Source organism: Cupressus sempervirens, chromosome 3 (assembly GCF_028749045.1).
Source record: "Cupressus sempervirens isolate cs-2001-9-10 chromosome 3, ASM2874904v1, whole genome shotgun sequence".
Lineage (NCBI taxonomy): Eukaryota > Viridiplantae > Streptophyta > Pinopsida > Cupressales > Cupressaceae > Cupressus > Cupressus sempervirens.
The window spans coordinates 622,234,161-622,257,014 of NC_143120.1; the positions used below are offsets into that span (position 1 = coordinate 622,234,161).

The 22,854-nt window shown below is 36.5% G+C and overlaps 1 protein-coding gene across 1 annotated transcript in view; it reads right to left on the reverse strand.

The window, feature by feature from the left end:
- Nucleotides 1–2,641: 2,641 nt before the first annotated feature.
- The window catches only part of LOC149568204 (protein MET1, chloroplastic-like), a 118,003-nt gene continuing 97,790 nt past the window's right edge, over nt 2,642–22,854 (reverse strand). The window contains exon 7 of the mRNA XM_089821210.1: nt 2,642–2,996. Within this exon, the coding sequence (XP_089677336.1) occupies nt 2,856–2,996 (141 nt within the window). The 3' untranslated portion in view covers nt 2,642–2,855. The remainder of the gene's footprint in view (nt 2,997–22,854) is intronic.

Consider the following 22,854-nt stretch of genomic DNA (forward strand, 5'->3'; position numbering starts at 1 on the left):
TTATGATACCATATCTCATTGAATCTCTCTCATGAGTGTCCTCATCAAATGTAGAACCCAAAGATGATTGTAAATATGTTGTGGTCCTCCTTGCATCTTCCACCCTTGCGGTCACCAAATCAAGTTTTCCTATGTCCTCCAAAACAAGGTGAAGGATGTATTGAACAAAGTGTCCAAAAAAGAGTAAGGTGCCTTCTTTAGGAGAATTCTACCTGCTTCCACAAATGTTATTCCACAAATGTTATTGCATTATCTATGATGATTTGCACCACACTTTCTACTCCCACCTCCATGACAATTTGCCCCAATATTACAACCAATGTTTCTCCATTTTCACCTTATTGGAGGCATCAACTGATTTCACAAACACCATATTCACCTTGCAAGCAATCAAAAAATGAATAATGATGCAATTTTTTTTCCATTTGTTCACCCATCAAAAAGAATGGTGCAATCATATTTTCTCTGTTCTTTTATTTGGTCCACCACTTCTTTTTCCCTATCAACTACATTTGTGAGGAACCTACAAGAACAAAGTAAAATTAGGTCTTAGTACACAATCTTAATTTAATAGAAAAAGAAAAACAATAAAAAATTAAATCAAGTGGACTATTTACTAACCTCCCACCCAAATCCTTGCAAGAAGGGGTCGTGTACCTTTTTCCTAAAACTATCATTGTGGTGCCAAGTTTATCCAATAAGGACTCTACCACATTCAATGGGAGGTTGTTGAGATGCCAAAAAATCAACACATGCAATGTCTATTTCCTCATGTGCCTCCCTATTCCATCCAGCGACCTCTAAAGAGTTGTGCTCTAGGTATGTTCTTGGGCACAAAATAACTAACTATAAGTTGTGTCACTAATGGTGAAACAAGAAGTACTTTATTAGAAGAAACATGAGTGGTGGTTGAGTGGGTATTGTGTTCACGGATACGTGGACCACAACAAGAGCCCACTATGCCCCCAAGTGTTTATTCTTCTTCAAGGTCAAGTAAATAACCTTGAGATTTAGCTATAGCTTCTCTAGTGGTTAATTTTGCCCTCTCCCTTTGCAATTTTTTCTCTTCACCAACTCCAAGTATGGCATTAATGTCTATTTTTATTTATTTTGTGGTACTAGCACATCTCCTGGCATCATGTTTGTCAGTACATGCAAAGGTGATTTTTTTTTTCACATTTAATGCAAATCACTATCCCAAGATTCGGTCCTTGATAAACCTATCTCCAAGTCCTATCTCTAGCATCTATAGGACAAGGACCTATATATCTAGATGAGCAAAGTTCTAGCGAATATTCTCTAGAGTTGACATTCTAAACTAATGATTAACCATTAACACACACATACAAAGTGAAAGGACAAGATTAATATTTTATGAAAACAATTTAGCAAACTATCTAAATTAATTTAAATAATTTTAGACATCACTCAAAGTTTTTTTTTTAAGAAAAACTATTAAAGGTTTATTTTTTTTAAATAGAAAAAAATAGATATTCTATAAAAACAATAGTGAAAGATTCAATAAAGTTTGTAAAAAATAGTGTTAAATCTTGTTCTAATGACTCAAAATCATTTTTAACTACTTAGGAATTATTTTCTATTCATCTAGATGCAACAAAAATAAATTAAATGTTTTAAGAAAATTAGAAAACCTACTTGGGAATCTGATTTTTTTTTAAAAACCTTCTCAAATCCACTTCAAAATGATGTAAATCAGTTTGCAAGTATTTGAAAAGTATTTTCCCCCTTTAAGCAAAATACAAATGAAGAATAGGCAAAACCCTATAACACAGTGGTAAATTATGAGTCTCTCATCGGAGAGATCTTGGATTAAAATCTACTCAAAATTAACACATAATAATAATTAATTTTAACAATAATAATAAATGGAAAATAAATAATCTAGGCTTCGGCCAATTACCTATCAAAAAAATATATATTACAAATGAAGAAATGATGAAAAAAATCATTTGTGTCATTTAACCCTTTTATGCACAAGTGACAGTTTTTAACAAAGACTCGCCAAGTTTTTGGCAGAAATTGGGCGAGTTTTCCTTGTAAGAGTCAAAACTACTCAATGAGGAAAAACCTCAGCAAGTTTTAGCAACTAATTTTTGGCGAGTAGTCCATCTATGGTTAATTCGATATCATAAATAAGCAAGAACATATAGTGTAATAATGTAACATCTGTATACTGAGGGTGTTACATATCCACATCTTTTGATGTGCACAAATACAACTTCCAATTAGAACGGATATCATAACCACATACATATCTGATAACACAGTTATGAATTAACACAATACTTATCTTAGTATGTATTTTTATAATTTTTTGTTGTTTTATGATATGTTTAAATATATTATATGGGAACTTGTAGAATAATATCAAAATCAACTTTGATATTAGCAAAATGAGTTGCAGTTCAATGGAGTTGCTAAAATTGTCCTCCCAGGGAATTGTTTTATAGGTATTTCAGTTTTGTGATAACTAAGAGAGTACGAAAAATCCCCATCATAACAACAAAATTTCCCATGGTATTTTCTTGTTCCAAATAGCCCATGAAAGACTGACATCTTGAGAGGAAATGCTTAGAAGCATTTGCACAAGACAATTAAAATAAGAGTCAAAGAAGATGCATGAATCAGAATTAAAAATCATTATGATTTATGTAATGACGTAATTGAGTGCAACGTAATTGACGGCATTGTCATATATAGTACAAACAATTACACTTTAAAATTGCTTTTGTGAATTTTGTTGCTAGATGCAACAACAATGCCAACTCGCACATTTTGAAAAGCCAGGACTTATCAGCTTGATTAACTGAGAAAATGATATTGTTGGCTACACATCACTTTTTATTGAAGCCAAATAGGTTTTTGATCGCATTGATGGCATTCTCATTAATAAATGGTTCGTCATACTTGTCCAGTAACCGTTTGAACTTTTCTGAAGATCGCAAGTTCGCTAAATCAGGATCTGTGCGAATAGTCTGCAAAAATGGAGTAATCATTAAGATTCTTTTTTGTCATCATAATCAAAGGGAAATGGAGAATTTGTTTACTTTTCTGGTTGTTACTTTAGAAAAAACAACTTACCAACACCTAAAACAACAATACATTTGGACAGTACTGTCAAACCAAGCACACAGACCTACAGACTTCTTAAATCACAGTTCCCATCACAAATTGCATCATAAACAAAGTACTTGCTACCAAATACCTAGGAAATGTGTGATAGATTGCATGAAAGTCTTCTATTTATATTTAGCATTAACAAATCAACAAAGTGACCACAATCGGGTACTGGATTTTATATTTCAAGCAGAAGCAAATATCGTATCTGTACAATGTGTTCCCATTCTAATCCTACTTCAATGAAATGTAGAAACTCGTCATCTTCTTTTTTGTTGGGTGTAAGTTTGTATCTCAATACAAGAAATACATGATGGTACACTATTATATAATTGTATGACAAAAGAAAAAGCATAAAAAAATGGAGGTTGGCCTCACATATCCAAGTTAAGAAACCAGATTATCACACTTAAGTCTCATTATGCCAAGAGCTATACAAGTTGTGGCATTCCTGCAGCAATTGATGCAACCAAAGAATAACAGGATACAATGAGGATCAAGATGATTATGTTTTCTATTCGATATTTTTAGTTTCCTAAAAGCATTCATAAGGATGGTGAGAGTACATGATCTTTCCACCTTCAATCACTTCCCATTTAGCAACAACCTTTCAGTAGTAGCTTAAAAAAAGGAAGATGGAATGTAAAGCAAACATATCTGTATTTGATGATTCTAAAATACCTGCGGAAATTGTAGCTTATTTACCATTACTGGTAGTGCAAAAGTGTAAGACTAATGAAAAAGCTAAGGATTTTCCCTAAGTCCTCTGTCTTTTCTGTAGGGTAAGTTCATCCCAAAAATACTCCAAAAATACCTAAAAATACAAAAATAAAATGTAATAAAATAGCTCAATTTGCAGAAACCAAAATTTTATGTTTTGATGATTCAATATCACAGGAATTTCTCACAATTACTTTCAAAAACCCATGTCACATGGATTTTCAGTTTTCAAATTTGAAAACACCTTCACCTACCACATCAACTTCTACTTAGAGGGTCCAAATTTTTTAGATGAGGCTTGAGGGAAACATGCCAATGTCAATATGAATAAGTGCCAATTTAACACAAGGACATGTATCAAGATCTACCAGACTTCATTTCGATGACGCAGACTTTAGACAAAGATGACAAACTTTATAATACAAGAACTGAGAAGTTTGTAATGACTGGATGATGAATGACGAGAATCCATCCATTCTCCAAAGCAATTGTCATGCTCTCTTGTAATAGACAAACACCAAAAGTAACAATCAGCCCAAGTGTAAGCTTGTGAACTGCGGATCTTTGAGAAAAACCCTCAGCTTTTGTAAGAGAAATTAATTAAGTGATCTAAACTTACAAGGCAATGAGTGGGTGCAAATTGAACGAGATAGGCCAACAAAAGTTCTGAGAGCTAAGCTGGGCTGTGCGTGTGTGTGTGTGTGTGTGTCTGTGTGTGTGTCTGTGTGTGTGTGTGTAACTATAGCTTGAATATAGGGTGCAAAAGCGAGGTGAATTGACATTCTGTGACCTGCAAAAGAATTGATCTACTAAATTCTTGAGTAACATGCATGACAATCAGATTTTGGAGTCTGTTGTTTGAGTTCAATCACTGTTTATTTATAAATACATTTCTACGAAATAATAATCTTTTACTTATATAATGTTTGCGCACTCTAAATCACCTTAGTGATTGATTGTTGTTAATTTGAGCCTCAATCATGCCATTCATTACCCAGGATAAGCTTTTCTGATGTGGGATACCATTTTGTTATCATAGCAATTACAATAGTGTAATGAGTGGTTCCATTGTCTTTTCTTATTTATATATTTCTGTTTCATGGGATTTTTATTAAATTAGACCATTTTAATGCTCAAGCAAATACATTGATTACAATTTTCCACTAGTATTCAGTTAAACTCCCAAATGTTTATGTAAATGAGTAAATCACAAGATAATTAAACACGCAAAGTACAAAAGTACCATTTAGCATTTGTTACTGTGGAAAATGAATGATAATTTTTATATGCACCCAAAAGCTTTGTCATTTGAGAAACTGACCAGAGTGAAACCCAAAAGCGAAGGATTTTCTACTATCAGTAGCCTTCCCCATACTAATAAATGCTTACTACTGCACCCATATAAAAACCACTTTTCATACTTACCTTTTTCTTGTTTATCATCATTATGCTATTCCAATTCAATTTATGGTTGATCAAGTTAGTTTATAAGGTTTAGGTTATAATGTTATGGTCTTTATTCTTCAACTATGGACTTTTGCACGATGATGGTGAACACAAAAGTCAGAGCGAGAGAAATGATGATGTTCCAACATGAAGAGGCATCAGCAAAGAAAACAGGGAAATTGGGCTAAATTGATGAATTTTTCTGCCTTAAAAAAGTTAATAGTGGCAAACGTAAGCATGGGTTCACTTCTTTATAGCCTAACTATTTGAAACTTCCACCTACATAGCTAAGTTGGCATAAGTGAAGCAAAATTCCACTTTGGTCCTATGTGAAACAGAATTCCACTCAGTTTCTAAATGTTGATTGAATCTTATTCAATTTCCACCTATATCAGAAAACAAGATGTCCACGAGTTCACCCAACAACATTTGTACAAGATGTGACACGTTTTTCAGTGACATAATTGGAGCAATTCTCCGCCAAGGAGTTATGAAGTGGTGAATGAGCATACAAACCCTACACGACTTAAAAGATAGCACACTTTTTGGATGCCCAAAACATAAAATTGTTCTGACAAATTTAAGTGATTGGAATGACCAGAATCCCCACTTAATCAAGTGAAAACTGAAAAGTGACAATCTGTGAAGTCATCTGCCTGATGAGAATCTTTCATGTTTTCATTATGAAAAAAAGGCAACAGTATTGTCAAGTTCTGACTAAGATTCTGCTCAGCAACATAAAGGTGGCAAGGGTTGGAGACTCATACCAGAAATAAAGGTAAACAGCCAAAAAAATAAAGGAACAAAATACACAGCAAATTATCCTGGGAAAAACCTCAAACTTGAGGGAGAAAAAACCAGCCACATAAAATATCACTTTTATTAATGAGTAAGCAGGAGTTTGAATTGCAATTCACATGAAACTAGCTCAGATGCACAAACTTGTCTTCCTCTACCAGGCTAAAACCCTTCATGGTTGGACTCTATTTATATGCAAACTGTTGACTCTTCATTGTCTTAAACCCAACGGTCTGTCATGTTAATTGAACAGACTGCCATGACAAATGAAGAATCTTCTGCGAGAAATGAAAAGACTGCCATTAGAAGTGAAAGTATCTGCCAATATAGAAATACATTTGTGGTGACTGTGTTGCTTCAACTTCAACAACATATGAAGTAGCAATACAAAACAAAGATGATTTCAATAGTCATTTATTTAATTTGAATTCAGGAAATAAAGACAGATCCCAATGCTATAAAATCAACACTCCCTCTTAGCTAGGGAAGTATCTTTCCAGATATCCCTATCATGGAATCTCTTAACATGACATCCACAATGGCACCCATTTGTATGGAATCTCTCCATGTGATAATGCCATGGAATCACTCAACATGACGTCCACCATGGCTAATCTATGTGTGGAAAGAAACATGCTCACAAGATATCATCACAAAGTCATTCAACGTGATGTCATCATGGAATCTCTCAAAATGATGTCCACCATGGCTACTCCCATGTGTGGAAAGAAGCACATACACAAGTGCACATCACAAAATCACTCAATGTGATGCCATCATGGAGCCTCTCAACATGATGTTCATCATGTCTACTCCCATATGTGGAAAGAGCAACATGTCTCAAGGACTTTCACCTCATATTTCTCCTTAGAGAAATCTGCATTAAAAAACGACATCTCTCAAGGACTTTTATCTCATATTTCTCCTCAAAGAAATATGCATTAAAGAGCATACCTCAAGGGCTTTCTCCTATTTTTTCTCCATCTTAGCAAACATGCATTTTAGCACATAGTAAGAGTCATGGATGCTAAGAGTCCCTCTCAGAAGAGACTCCCTCTTAACAAGGACAACATTCTAACACTAGAATGACAGAGAGCTTCACATAACTTTGATTATCACAATAAATTATAGTTGGCTACAGTGTTTGACCAAACAAGGAGCTTTTGAAGCCACACTACTTCTCAAGCTTGTGGATCCTTTGCAATGGACTTGGCACTCTCCATCTGCTTCTCAATCTCCCTCGTAATCTTATTGGGCCTAAAGAAATCCTCCCTCTTCATCCCATCAAGCTCTCCTTTTATGTAATTAATAGTATTCTCCAGACTCGACTTCATCATATTCTCAAGTGTGTTGACCCTTTGATAAGTTGCCTTGATGGCCTCCGGTTTGAATCTCTTCATCTATTTTGCTTAGATCATATGGTTATGAAGAGATTGAAATGTCGATGAATCTCTAACCCAATATGACGAATGGCTGCAGAGTATTTGCACACCCAAACCAGGCAATATACTAGGCATGCTTTGCCCAATTCAAAGAAAGAACCCACAAATTGCAATCACATCCAGATACAAGCCCAATGTCTGTAAATTCTTGCCTAGAACTAACGCAAGATGAATATCCATTGCCTCTACGATGAGACTCGGCTCCATCTCCACCAGTTGATACAGCTGTAAACACAACACAGATGCCCAATGTGGAGACTATCTTGATTCTATCAAGGTTTCCTTAACAATGTCAACTCAATAAGTTTAGAATTACATCACGGTAGTGTCCTTGCATGCATATAATTTCCAACTGCCAACATTAGAAAATCTGGACAATAAACATTAGAAGGCAACTTCCACTAGAAGATTCAGGCAAAGCATCAAATAAAATGAATAATAACAATTTCAGATAATCTCATTATTTCACAATGATAATTATTGACCTTGGGCAGCTATAATCTTTTGTACTTCTTTCAACTATCCCATGGGTAATAATAAACTCACATTATCTCCTCATAGATCTATCCACGAACCTATATTACTCACATAAAATATAAACACTCAAAGCAGTTGTAGTATTGGATTTGATAATAGGACTTATTTGCACATTTGTTCATCAAGAGACCCGATATACTGGAGTCTGGAATACAGGAATTAGATACAACCCTACCAAACCCACTTTAGGACAAACCCCAAAATTTGTGTTGGCTGAATATCTAAGACAACATCCAATAGTGCCTTGTAGGTATCTCAGCATTTGTTTTGTTGCAACATGCATTTGTCTTGGTTCACACATAAATTGATTGAGGACACTTACTGCATAACAAATATATGGTCGAGTGTTTACTAGATACATCAAGGATCCAATTATTTACCTATAAAGAGTGAAATCTGCCAGTTCAGAATTAGTTGCAGTTTCTTTTAATTTATGCAAAGTTTTGTTTCCATAGATGTGGACATGGGTTTACAATAGCGTAACCCGAGTGCGTGCACCCACCCCAAAAACCGTATGCATTGGGTGTGGGTACGTCATTCACCTAACTACCCCCACTGCGGCCAAAACGCAGCCGCACCGATCGGTGCACCTGGGCGGGACGCGGGTGTGTCTGGGGTGCGGGGAGTGCGGCCAGTGCCTTGACTAAAAAGTCAAAAAAAAAAAAAAAAAAAAATTGCAATTATTTTTTATGTTTTTTTTAGCAAGGGAACCCTAATTGGGTGTGGTCCCATGAGGTCTATTTCAAGGCTAAATAAGGCTCATACACCTCATTTTCATTTCACATTTCAATTTCATTGTTTTGGAGCAGCAAGGAGCAAAGTGAGCAAAAGAGGATGGAGGAGTTTGTGAGAGCTTGGTGGGTGATTTTGCAAGGATTGCAAGATCAAGGGGAGCAAGAAGATTTGATTTGGCAAGTGTCTCATCAAGCGCAAGGTAGGTTTTTTTTATTTACAATATTTTCTTTTGTTTTAGAAATCAATTTATATTTAGTATTTACTTTCAGCTTTGCATTTAAAAATTAATTTTTGAATGTTTCATTCTTGAATCTTGTTGATACTAGATAGTTGATAATTCTATGATTTTTATCATGGTTACCAGGAGACCCGTCTCCCCCCTAAAAGTGGCGTCTCGGAGACCGAGACGCGTCTCGGAGACTTTTCGCGTCTCCGGAGACCTCAAAAAAGGTTGGAGACTTCATGACGAAGTCTCCTGAAGTCTCCCCGTCTCCTAATCCAAAAAGTGAAGTCCCCTCGAAGTCTCCTGATAAAATATAAATGTAAAATATAATATTAAATAATTTTATATATTTTAGCCCTCATTTAAATGTTTTAGTGCAAAAATCTAAGGTACTATATGAATTCCGTAACAACTGCTTGGTGATGTACGTCACCTACAGGAACACGATACAAGTCTAAGACAACATATTGGAAGCTGTACAGGATTGCAGTAAAGATCCCAAATCACATAAATTTATGCGGCTGAGAAATTAGGGTGCAAAAACTGTTGTTAGTGCATTAGAAGATAGTATTACGTATGTTACAAAAATCTGATATGCAAATGCTTGATAATAGTATTATTCCTCATGAAAACCAAGCATCTATTTGCTGATAAAGACTCAGCGATAACAGTGATAGACTAGAGGTTTTATGTATGTTAACATGAATGTATTTGGTCCCATATTTCTGTTTTTTCAAGAGGATATCATGTTTCAGTTTGATGTATAAGTCGTATTTGTTATTCGTACCTGTTTATCTGCTGTTGGCAATATCCTAGTACCAATATAGGAATCTTTGTTAGTTGAATTTGTGTAACTGGAAAAAATACACTATTACAAAATGATTTACTCCCTTTTAAACTAAGCAATCCTAACTCTTAGTTAGAAAATAGAAATCCTAAGTGTGTCTCTATGCATGCATCAATGTTGAATAATTCAATAATTTTCACAAATTTTTTGTAGCAATGCCAATTTGTCAGGTTTTAAAATCTATTTCAGTAATGTACTTATGTATCTGACCGCTTATTATTATTATAATCTTTGACAGTTTGACTCTATGAATCTATTTTAATTTTTAATGTGACAACACTAGTATTATTAATTTATTATTTACTTTAGTCTTTTAGTCTTACGGTATTACTATTTTGAAATTTTGAAATTTTGTATTTACTTTTAGTATTAGACTCTTTAAGTTTAAACTATTAAAAATTTATTTTTAAAAAAAAAAAAAAAATTGCCGTCTCCAAGTACCCCCGTCTCCTATTTGAAAAATTGCCGTACCGGTACCAGTACCAGTACCGGAGACCTCAAAGTCTCCCCGTCTCCCGGTGACCTTGATTTTTATATTAATTTTTTGTTATTAAAATAGGCTGAAATGTATTTAAAGTGTAGAAGACATGAAAATCAATGAGGGAAGTGCATCTGATTATGAGCTTGAGCCTGAGGGAATTGATCATGGGGCTAATGTCGATGCCCAATCTGAGGAAGAGCCTCCTTATGTTGCTCCAGGGGTGCCTTGTATTGATTGCCCTTCACAAATTTTGGCAAAGTTTGTTAGGGGTCCTTATGATCCAAAGTCCCCTCTACAATATTTTCCTATGAAAATTACACACTACACATCTAGGTGGTGGCACACAGAAATGGAAGCGTAATATGTGCCGCAAAGAATGGTTTGGAAGCATTACAAGAGTTAATGCACACTTTTTTTGGACTGGTTATGGTGTGACCTCATGTGTATTCTTGGAAAATCCTAAGAATTGAAATACAGAAATGAAGTGAACAAACTATGGGGTATTTTTGATGATATTGAAGTCATAGTGCCTAGATCTTTGGCTGCTAGGCAACAGGTATAGAGTATACAACAGCTATAGGGGCAGCGAGATACATCTACATGTATCTTGCATCAAAGAGCAGGGATTATGTCATCTACACCATATTTTTCCTCACCTACACACAATTCAGCAAGGGAAAAAAAAAAGCAACTACAAGTCATAGTGGTAGTAACCCCATTGCTCATTTATTCAACATCCTCACAAGGGAGTGGTTAGACGATATTGTTGGTGATTTCTTATTTTCCAATGGCATCCCTACACGTGGCTCGATCTCCCTATTTTGTGAGGATGATGTCCATGGCAGTGAAAGAGGGAGACCCATCATGTGTGCCACTAGGTGACCACAAGTTGAGGACCACAGTGTTGGATAAGGCCTATGACAAGGTTGGGATCTTGATGGAACAGATGAAAGCATGTTGGATGGATTCAGGCTACAACATTATCATGAATGGGTGCACAGACATTAGTCATCGTCCACTCATCAACATTATGGTCACATGCACCAGGGGCCCATACTTTTCGAGGGCAATTGATTCTTCAAGGTATTGTAAACATGTTGATTTCCAATTTCATGTGCTTAGGGAAGCCATTGAGTTTGGGCCACAAAATGTGGTCCAAGTTGCGACAGATGCAACACGTGTGCAAAGTTGCAAGGAGGCTTGTTGAGGCAGCCTATAAGCATATTTGGTGGACTCCATGTTGCATGCATGTCATGAACAATGCACTCAAAGACATGGGAAAAATTGACTAGATTAAACAGGTGGTTAATGATGGGAGAGAAGTGTAAATGTTTATCTACAATCACCATACATCACATGCACTTTACAGGAGCTTTACAAAGAAGCAATTCCTGAAACAAGTTGAGACCAAATACACCTCATATTATATTCTCTTGGAGAGAATGACTGATAAGCAGGAGATAATTTCCATAGCAAGTCAAATTGTGATATTGCTCTCAGGATTTAATTGTGTGATTTTGAGTCAAACTTATTGACCCATGTTTCATGAGTAGTGATTCAACATGAATCCATCTCTCATGAGAATAAATGGAACACTTAGCACTCATTGGATCTAGGTGATGCTCACAGGGGTGAAGCACTGAGACTTCCCGGGAGGTCACCCATCCCAGTACTACTCCAGCCTGAGTGCACTTAACTACGGAGTTTCCTCCATGGTTAAACCCAAAGCTTGCAACCCGTTTTGCAAAACCTTTACCAAGTGTTTTAATTACATATAAATATGTAATTACATATAATTCAATTACATATCATTACAACATGTAGTCGAAAAATTTCTCACCTTTTTTACCAAGTCAAAGTTGGTTGAGTTGCTCCCACTTTTTTCTCTGTCATGTCCCCAAATTTTAATGTAATAATTTAATTAATTAATTGGTCCCAAAATTTAAATAATATACTAAAAGGACCTTTAATTAGTTACTTTAATTAATTAATATGGGGCCCAAGTTAATAATATTTGTATTTGTGGTTCCAATTGATTTAGTTATCTCATACCCATTTTTATTTCAATTGTTTCCGTAGTAGTTGTCATCGGCTATCTTTGTAAACCCTTGGGAGTTCCTCCGAAGGGTATTTAAGCATGACATGTAGGTAGTAGTTGTCATGCAATTTGGATTATTTCTTTGTACTATGAATTCCTATTGGAGTTCAGTATTGTTTGCCATTTCAAAAGTGAAAAATCTTCCCTGCTTGACTAATCCAGTTTTGGTGGGATTCAACCCTCACCCTACTTCGTCTATGTATTACTTGCTTAGATCTAGCAATTTTGTGCACCATCTTTGTTTGCAAATACATATATCTATATATCTGTGATTGGATTTCAATATTTGTACTGGCATTAATTGGCATTTCTAGCAAATATATTCACTTTGTTCTAGCATCTCAAAGCGCAACTCAACCCATCATCCTGACGACCCTCTGTGACTTCCATACCCATCCCCACAACTCCCAAGCTTTACTGTACAACTGCATTTCAAACTGTATGGACACCTCAATCAATACCACACGATTGCTTGTGTTAAACACAAACCATACGGCCACTTGCATACCGTACGACCATCTTGCTCCATACCGCATGGCCATCTCCAACTAGTTGTACGGACACCTCACATCACCCTCAGGTCATATGGCCATATTGTCTTTCTGATCTGAACCATACAGACTACCTAAGGCATAAAGAAAGACTACTCGAAGCACTGAGGAAGAACTACCTGAAGCACCGAGGAAGACTACTGAGGCATTGAAAAGGACTAGCAGAAGCATTGAGGAAGACTACTTGAAGCATAAAAAAAGACTCCCCAAAGCACTGAGGGAGAACTACCTGAAACATTAGCTACCCGAAGCATTGAGGAAGACTACTGAGGCATTGAAAAGGACTAGCGGAAGCATTGAGGAAGACTACTTGAAGCATAAAAAAAGACTACCCAAAGCATTGAGGGAGAACTACCTGAAGCATTGGCTACCTGAAGCATTGAGAAAGACTACCGAAGCATTGAAAAGGACTACCCGAAGCACTGAGGAAGACTACCTGAAGCATAAAGAAAGACTACCCAAAGCGCTAAGGGAGAACTACCTAAAGCACTAGCTACTTGAAGCATTGAGGAAGACTACTGAAGCAATGAAAAGGACTACCCAAAGCAATTTGAGGAAGACTATCGAAGCATTGAAAAAGACTACCTGAAGCATTGAGGAAGACTAACCAAAGCACTAAGGGATAACTACTACCCGAAGCACTAAGGGATACTACCTGGAGCACAAGCCCAGACTACCTGAAGCACAAGACAAGACTACCTGAAGCATACTATGGTATATTGTTGGAAAGCTGGAAAATAAAGAGACAAAGAAACAACATGCAAAGGGCTAGAGCAAAAATTCTGTACAGGACTTCATAAGGCAACTCTAGAATGGAACATTATAGTGGTATCAAAGCAGGTGATCTTGCCAGCCTGCTGAGATGATTGAGAGATTTTGGTATTTGGATCACACTATGACTCCGAACAGTGATGGAAAATGGTAGTTGAAGGCACTACAAAAGATTGGCAAAGAGCTCAGTTAGGGTGTTGATCTTCTATTAGATATATTGGAAGTATGTTTGTGTAAGGTGAACCAGTTACCTTCAAGATTTGTACAGAGAATCCTCTCGCCGACTAAGGATACCTTAAGTCAACCTAGGCTTTTGAGACACCATAACAAGGAAAAAAGGTTGGCAGTTGCAACATGTATCAGCGAGGTCTTGAGAATTTCGGCTCCTAAAGCACCGTATGATGATAACACCATGATAGAGATATTGCATTTGATAGTTGACAACTTTCACAATCTTGATGACTTCAGTAGTGATCCTTTTGGTAAGAGATCTACAATATTGGAGAATTGTGCAAATATCAAAGGGTAAGGTCCCATGGACACCTACTTGCTTAAAAATAGAGTGGGTGTCGTTGAGTTTTTTTAGGAACCTTTAAACGGAAGTGGTCTCATGAATTTTTGATGTGAATCCGCTTTAAACAATTAGCTCCTACAAACAAGGAAGCTGGTGGCAGCAAATGAAATATTAAATATGAAAATTGTATTTCTTCATAATTTTGGCAGGATGAATTGGTTTTTGGTGGGAAAATGAAAACAGATTATTGACAAGTGGCAAAATTTTCTCCTAAACTAGTGGGGCTAATTCTAGCCCCACCCCTTTTTCATCCGCTCAAAATGAAAAAGCTAAAAAGTAGGAGCTCCTATAAAATAGGAAAAGATTCTAATTAAAGCTTTAGCCCCCACCAAAAAAATGCATGGGACCTCCAGTTCCCAAAAAATGAGCCCAGGCCCCCTCCATGGGACCTTTGCGTAAGTAACCTCCTTTTCGATCTCGAATTGCAAAATTTGGTCCATGATATGTTTCATCACTTCTTGGTCACCATCAAAGAAGATCACGATACTAAAATTTCAGTTGCTATGGAGAATCTTATGATTTCATGTATTGAAGAGATAGATGAAATATCCCAACCCATCACATCTATGTTATGGGTTGTTCATAATCTAGAATGTATCCCCTCTATAGCAGCATATAGATTGATCAATAATGTTTTCAAGCATTGTGAAGAAAAACTAATATCTCATTTGCACAAGTGGGAGAAAATGCATGACAATGATAAGGGTGATGCATTACGTGAGGAAAATGAAGGCATAATTACAGGGTTGCTCCAGGAGAATTTGCAAAATCTTTCTACTACACCAACATGGGCAGAAACCAAAAAAATGAGGATGTTGCTTGCATGGATCTTGTGAGGACATGGACGGATCAAGTTGTGCCCATCACTGAAGTTGTGCCTAAGATTGTGCCTATCGCCAAGGCACTATCTATCGTGGAAGTTCTATCAGTTGTCGAGGTTGTATCCATCATAGAAGCTTTGTCTGTTGTTGAGGCTCAATCTATCATCCCTGATGCTGTGTCTATCACCAAGGTCGTATTTGTTGCCGAGGTTGTGTGTCTGTCGCCAAAGTAATGTCCATCATCATGTTCATGTTCGTCTTATATGTCTGTCATTGTGGTTGTATCCGTCACCATAGTTGTGTTTGTCATCGTCACCGTCATTGTCCCTGTCACTGTGTCTGTCACCGTAGTTGTGTCTGTTTTCGTCACCATCACCGTGTTCATCACCATAGCCATGTCCGTCATTGTCATTATGTCCGTTATCATCATTGGCACCATGTCAGTTAGCAAGTCCATCACCATCGTCATCATTATGTTTGTCATCTTCATTGTGTTTGTTGTCGTCACCGTCACTGTATCCGTTGCCAAGTCCATCATCATGTTCGTCACCGTCGATGTTTGTCAACGTCATTGTGTTTGTCATCCACATTGAATCTTTGTCTGTCGTCAAGCTTGTATCTGTCGCTGAAGTTGTGTCCGTCAACGTCACCGTGGCTGTCTCCATCGTCATTGTGTCCATCATTGTGGCTGCATCCATCGCAGTAACTACATTTGTCGCCATTGAGACGTTGCTCGCAAGTGAGGCTCTATCCATCATCGAGGCTTCAGTCGGGGTTCTATGTGCCACTGAGGTTTTATCTGCAGCTAAAATTTTGTTTACCGCCAAGGTACTCTCCCTCGAGGCTTTCCTTGCCAAGGCTCCCTTCACCAAGGTACTCATGGTCGGGGATCCCTTCGCTAAGTTACTCTTCGTCGAGGTTCCCTTCAGTGAGGTACTCTTCACTGAGGCTCCTATCATCACGGCACCCTTCGCCGAAGCTCCTGTCGTCAAAATACTCACGATCGAGCCCTCCTTTGGCAACATTCTCACCACCAAAGCTTTCTTCTTCAAGGTTTTTTCTATTAGGAATATAATAGTGGTTGTTGTGATTATGTTAGTGGCTAAGTTTGTGTCAGCATCGACGTCTATGTGCATGACCATACCCAAAGAGATTTTTGAACATAATGACGTGAAAGATTTCATCAATTTGTGTCATTGGGATCCTGCTGAAGACTACAAAAATGTTTATATCAAAGTGGCGCAGCAGATGCTTAACAACAATGTAGTGCAAGGGAGGTTTGATGACAATTCACTCATTTCGCCTACGTGTTTGGTTTGGGATCCTGGTGCAAACAACAAAGCCAATGTTGAAGTGAATCCCCATAATGCTCTCAATGTGTGGGACGAGAGCAAGGCTGCTAATCTACAGCAGAGCATGGATAATAATTTGGAGTCACATAAATGGAATCATGAACCTAGAGAATGTAGCAAAGGTTGTTTGTAGGAACAATTGCTACTGTTAATTGATGATGGAGTCTATCATCCAATCGTGCTCAAAGCATGCATAATTGTAATCTTTCTGTGGGAGAATCTTTTGTGCGAGAGCAACAAGGTCTGCCTAAGTTATGAGTTTCCAGAAGAGATTGATGAACATGATGACATCGATGTATTTTATGATTGCCATCTTTGGGATCCTGGTGACTCAAGACACGACAATATTTATATCAGAGTGGCCCATCAAAAGTTTGATGGCAATGTGGTGTTGCAGAGGATTGATGTCATTAAGCTTGACTCGCCTGTGCATTTGATTTGGGACCCTGGAGCTGTTCGCATTTCATCTAATGATGGATTGCTTAAGGGCGAGCAATCTTTAAGTAGTGAGGATTTGTCATGTCACCAAATTTTAATGTAATTATTTTAATTTAATTAATTAATTAATTGGTCCCAAAATTTAGATAATATAATAAAAGGACCTTTAATTAGTTACTTTAATTAATTAATATGGTGTCCAAGTTAATAATAATTGTATTTGTGGTTCCTATTGATTTAGTAAATCTTAAACCCATTTTTATTTTTATTGTTTCTGTAGGAGTTCTCGTCGGCTATCTTTGTAAACCCTCGGGAGTTCCTTCGAAGGGTATTTAAGCACGGCATGTAGGTAGTAGTTGTCATGCAATTTAGATTATTTCTTCGTAGTGCAAATTCCTGTTGGAGTTCAATATTGTTTGCCATTTTGGAAGTGAAAGATCTTCCCTGCTTGGCTAATCCAATTTCGGTGGGATTCAACCCTCACCCTAGTCCTCTATATTAATTACTCAGATCTAGCAATTTTGCGCACCATCTTTGTTTGCAAATACATATATCTATATATTTGTGATTAGATTTCAATATTTGTACTAACATTAATTGACATTTATGGAAAATATATTCACTTTGTTCTAGCATCTCAAAGTGTAGCTCAACCCATCACCCTGACAGCTCTCTACAACTTTCATACCCATCCGCACAACTCCTAGACTTCATTGTACGATTGCATTTCAAACCGTATGAACACCTCAATCAATACCGTACAGCTTCCTGTGCCGCACACAAACCATACGTCCATCTTGCTCCATATTGCACAACCATCTCCAACCAGTCGTACGGACACCTCTCATCACGCTCAAGTCATATGGCCATATTGTCTTTCTGATGTGAACCATACAGACTACCTGAGTCATAAAGAAAGATTACCTGAAGCACTGAGGGAGAACTACCTGAAGCACTGACTACTTGAAGCATTGAGGAAGACTACCAAAGCATTGAAAAGGAATACCCGAAGCATTGAGGAAGACTACTTGAAGCATAAAGAAAGACTACCTGAAGCACTAAGGGAGAACTACCTGAAGCACTAGCTACCCGATTTTCAATATTGGTAATACCCTTTCAAAATCTCTTAACTTCTTGCTTACCTTAAGTTGATCCAAGGAATAGTGAGAAGGGGGAGCCATCCCTTTAAGGTAGGAGAGACTCTATCTCATACCTTGTGGCTGGTCATCCTATTTTGCAACTGGATTTTCACAAAACTGTTGGTTGCAAAATATCCACCCAACACTTCTCCATCAATTACTTTGAAATATAGGTTTGGATCTCCATCATTATTGGAAAAACCCAAAACTCATAAGGCAAGGGTCAATTCTTTAGTACCAAGCTCGAGGAGTTTGCTTCCGTTCGTACAGTGCCTTCTTTCAATTTGCAAACATAAGTTTCATTTTCATGCATAATAAACCCTTTAGATTGTTCGGCATATAATTCTTCAATTACACCATTAAGAAAATGTTTGTTTTACATCCATTTCATGAATCCTCCATGCTTTGGATGCAACAATAGAAATGGTAGTTCTGACAGAAGTGTATTGTGCAATAGTTGAAGAAATTTCTTCATAATCAATCCCTTCTTTGTATGAGAACCCTCTAGCCACAAATTTGGCTTTGTATTTCTCAATACTTCCATCGGCAACATGCTTGATTTTGAAGAGCCATTTAGAAGAAACAACCGACTTTCCTTTTGGTCTAGGTACTAAGTCTCAAACATTATTCTTTAACATGATTGACACTCTTCATTCATTACATCTTTCCAGACTTTCTGACTAGTGGTTTCTTCAACACTAGTGGGTTCTAAGTCAATAATTTAAATCATTGATGCAACATAGCTACAAAACTTGTGTGGTTTCTTAGTTTCACTATATGTCCCTTTAGGTGCTCCAAAATTTTCAGCCTCTTGAATTGTTTTTCTTTCCCATAAAGTCTTATCCGGTTTACAACAATGCCTCTAGGTCCATTAGTAAAATCTAATGGTTCATCATCTTCTTTATGTTCATTATTCTTCCTCTCTATCTCAAGAGTATGATCTTCTTCCATGTTTTGAGAAGATTCTGAATTTTAATCTATCTCAGATTTGCCTTTGGATTTTCTAAAGACAATATCTTCTTCAAATGTCACATCTCTGCTTAATTCAATTGTTCTTTGTTCCAATATGTATATCATGTAGGCTTTTGATGTTTTACTATATCCAATAAATATTCCCTTCTCGCCAAAAGGTTCTAACTTGGTCCTTTTTGAGTTGGGTAACCGTATGTAACTTGGACATCCAAAGATTCTAAGATGACTTACATTTGGTTTCTTTCCTATCAATGCTTCATCAAGTGTTTTGTTATCCAAAATTCAATGAGGACTTCTATTTTGAATATAAACAGCAGTTTTGGAAGCCTTTTCCCAAAATGATGTTGGAAGATTTTGATCATGAATCATGGCTCTGGCTGCTTCCACAATAGTTCTATTTTTTTCTTTCAGCTATAGAGGACATAAAACTCCCTCCTAATCCCAGCTTCAATGCAGTAATTATAAAAATTTGTTGAGGTGTATTCTCCTTCATTATCAGTTCTCAGGATATTGATCCTCATTTCAGATATATTCTCAGCCAGACCTTTGAACTCCTTGAATCTCAAGAGTACTTCGTCAGATTCTTTACTTTTAAGAAAATAGATCCAGGTCTTTCTAGATTAATCGTCAACAAAGATGATATAATACAAGAAACCACCAAGAGAAGTAGTGGTCATTGGACCACACAAATCTGAAAAATGAGTTCTAAAATACATTTGGATCTATTTTCACTCTTGTGAAAATACCCTTTAGTGTTCTTACCTAATGCTCATCCTTTGCAAGTTCATTTGTGGTCATGGGTAAGCTTTGGTAGACTGATAACTAATTTTCCCATAAAGGGCAGTGCACAAAAATGTAGCTGACCCAATCTTCTATGACAAATTTCACAAGTGCTTGATGAATTGTGAGTTAATTCTCGAGTGGGGATTGTACAAAGTCCATAAAAATGACCATGGCGAACTCCAATAACTTTAGTTGTCTTCATATTTGAGTTTTTTGGCCATGCAAGAACTTGACCATCTGTAAATGCAACACAATATCCTCCATCTTCCAAGGCTGAGATGTAGACAAGATTTCATTTGATTCTTGGAACAAAAATTTAATTATTTAATTGCAAGGAAATGCCCAAGTTTAATTTAAGAGAGGAGATCGCAACTCCTCCAACAGAATAACTAGTCATCTGCAATGATCACTTGTTCAAATGCATTAATTTGTAACAACTCCTCCAAAATGTCCTCTAAATCCGGTAACATGTTGAGATGCACCACTGTCTATTATCCAAGTGCTATGATCAATGGGTACATGACTTAAAGGTGTAGAATAAGAAACCATTTGAATCCTTTTTTGTAACAGTTTTGCCAACTTCAGTAATAAAAGCTTGGGACTTAGATTTATATCTACATTGATTTGAATAGTGACCATATCTATTGCAGTTAAAACATTTGACTTTTCTTAATTCCTTTCTTTTTCTAGATGGAGAGTCATTGTAAAATTCATTGTCTTTCTTCCTCTTGAATTTCTTGTTCTTGTTTTTCTTCTTTAAACATTGTAATGTTAGTGCATGAGTTTCTTCATTAGTAGAGCCTTTGTTGATTCCTTTTGTAATCAATCTCGATTCCTCTTGTATGCAATCAGCTTGTAATCGATCAAACTAAGTAAATTTTGATCTTGCACTATTTCCTTGAACGAAAGATTCCCAAGAGTCAGGAAGTTCATTTACAGCTATCATTGACAATTGTTTTCTATCAACAATATGGCCAATGGTGAGAGTTAGTCTCTTAGTTCTGATATTTTCATAAAATAAGAAATTATTGATTCCCCTTTAACCATTTTGATATGATGTCATTTTTGTTTCAATGCAAGCGTTCTACTTGTATTGTTAATTTCATACATGTGCTCTAATTTTATGAACACTTCTCTAGCAGTCTTAAGATTTGCAATGATTGGCACAATGTGATCCTTTATGGATTGTACAATCATCCTCTTTGATTTAGTGCTATTTTTCTTCAATTGCAATAATTTTGATTCATTTGCGGGTGAATCATTATTTTCTAGTAGAAAACCATTCAAGTCATTTTCTTCTAAAGCCAGTATTATTCCAAACTTCCAAGCTCTGAAGTTTGAGGCACCTTCTAGCCTATCCTTGACTTCAATCCATACACCATTTTGATAGTAGAGAATTAGAAGAGGAGATGAGATCAAGTATCTAACTTGCTCAAGCTATATGTCTGATTATGATCTTTTTAGGCCTGCTCTGCTACCATGTTTAAATTTATATCAGACTAATGACAATTCTAGATTTTATATAATAGTATATATATACTAATCCCTCTCTGCACTAATATCAAGTTGAATATATATTCAATAGACAAAGTATAATTGTTGAATCAGAAATTAACTTGAAGTTATTGCAGTGAATTTATAAAGTTTGACCAGTACTCTAATTTACTTAGCTCTGTTTATTTGTTTCAAGTGCTGCTCCGTATCTTTTGTAATAGTCAGAATGATCAATATGATGATTCGATAAATGTTGTCATTGCTGTGATTGAGATCTGAAAGATCGCCATGTATTAATATCAACGTACGGTCACTATGAACCATTGTGACTAGACAGAAATATAATGAGAATAACAAAAGGTTGTCAGTGGGTTATGGGCAGAACTAAGTGGTAACTAAACCACTGACATGAGGATTTGACTTTGTTCGATAATATTAGAAGACCATGCTGAACCATATATTAGACTATATATATATATATATATATATGAATTTATATTTATATTTCTTTGTTTAATATTAGTAATGTCTCAAATAATGCAAAGTCATTATCTCAATCCTGCTGAAGATTACTTGAGTTATTATCTCAATCCTGCTGAAGCTAATTTCAACATCCTTCATCGCGATGTCAAACAAAGCTCATTGAGGAGTTTCTGGGAGGTTACATAGTTAGGGGTGCCTACTATTTTTTTCTGATCCTTATGGGCACGATCTCTTTTAGATGCACAATTTAGCAGCACACATATCAGACAATGTGTATGACAGCTCACTTTGTGCATTTCTCAGAAGCAAACTTTGGCATCCTTCCGAGTTGCTTTCCTATAAGATATCCACTTCTGCGACATCTATAACTGGATTTGACTAAGTTTGTTCTCTCAATTATCCTAGTGTTATTGTTACAAGAGCTAGTTGTTGATCACAGGGCCATTATATGATGCTACCCTTGGGATCCAGGTAGACTAGTGTGTTATTGTTTTTGAGATTTCTCAGGGATAAACACTTTCAGGAGGGGCGGACTCTTATGTCCCCTTTTTATCTCACCGTGGTTGAATCCCACTTTAGAGGTTTGGGATGTTCAATATTGCTCTTCGTTTGAGTCAGACTAGCACACTTACTATTTATAGTGAGTGTCTATTTTGGGAAAGCCAGGGTTTCTATCTTTAGTAAGGTCCCTAATAGCATGGTGGCAATGTTGAGAATCAATATTGATGACCAGAGGAAATATTCATAAACTCGCTATTTGTAGTATGTCATTGTTGAAGAGTTTTTATATCTAGCAAGGGCACCTAAACTCATGGTGCGTACAATGATTGGCTCACTCGTCAATTGGCGCAGTTTGAAGGAAAGTATATTTATAGTATGTCAGTTATGCCCATGTTGCTATTTTTGACAGTGCGCCTGGACTTGGTATTAGCAGACATTGTCATTGGCTAGTGGAATGACTTTATTGAGCACATTGATATTATTTATCATTAATAAAGTTGATGAATTAAT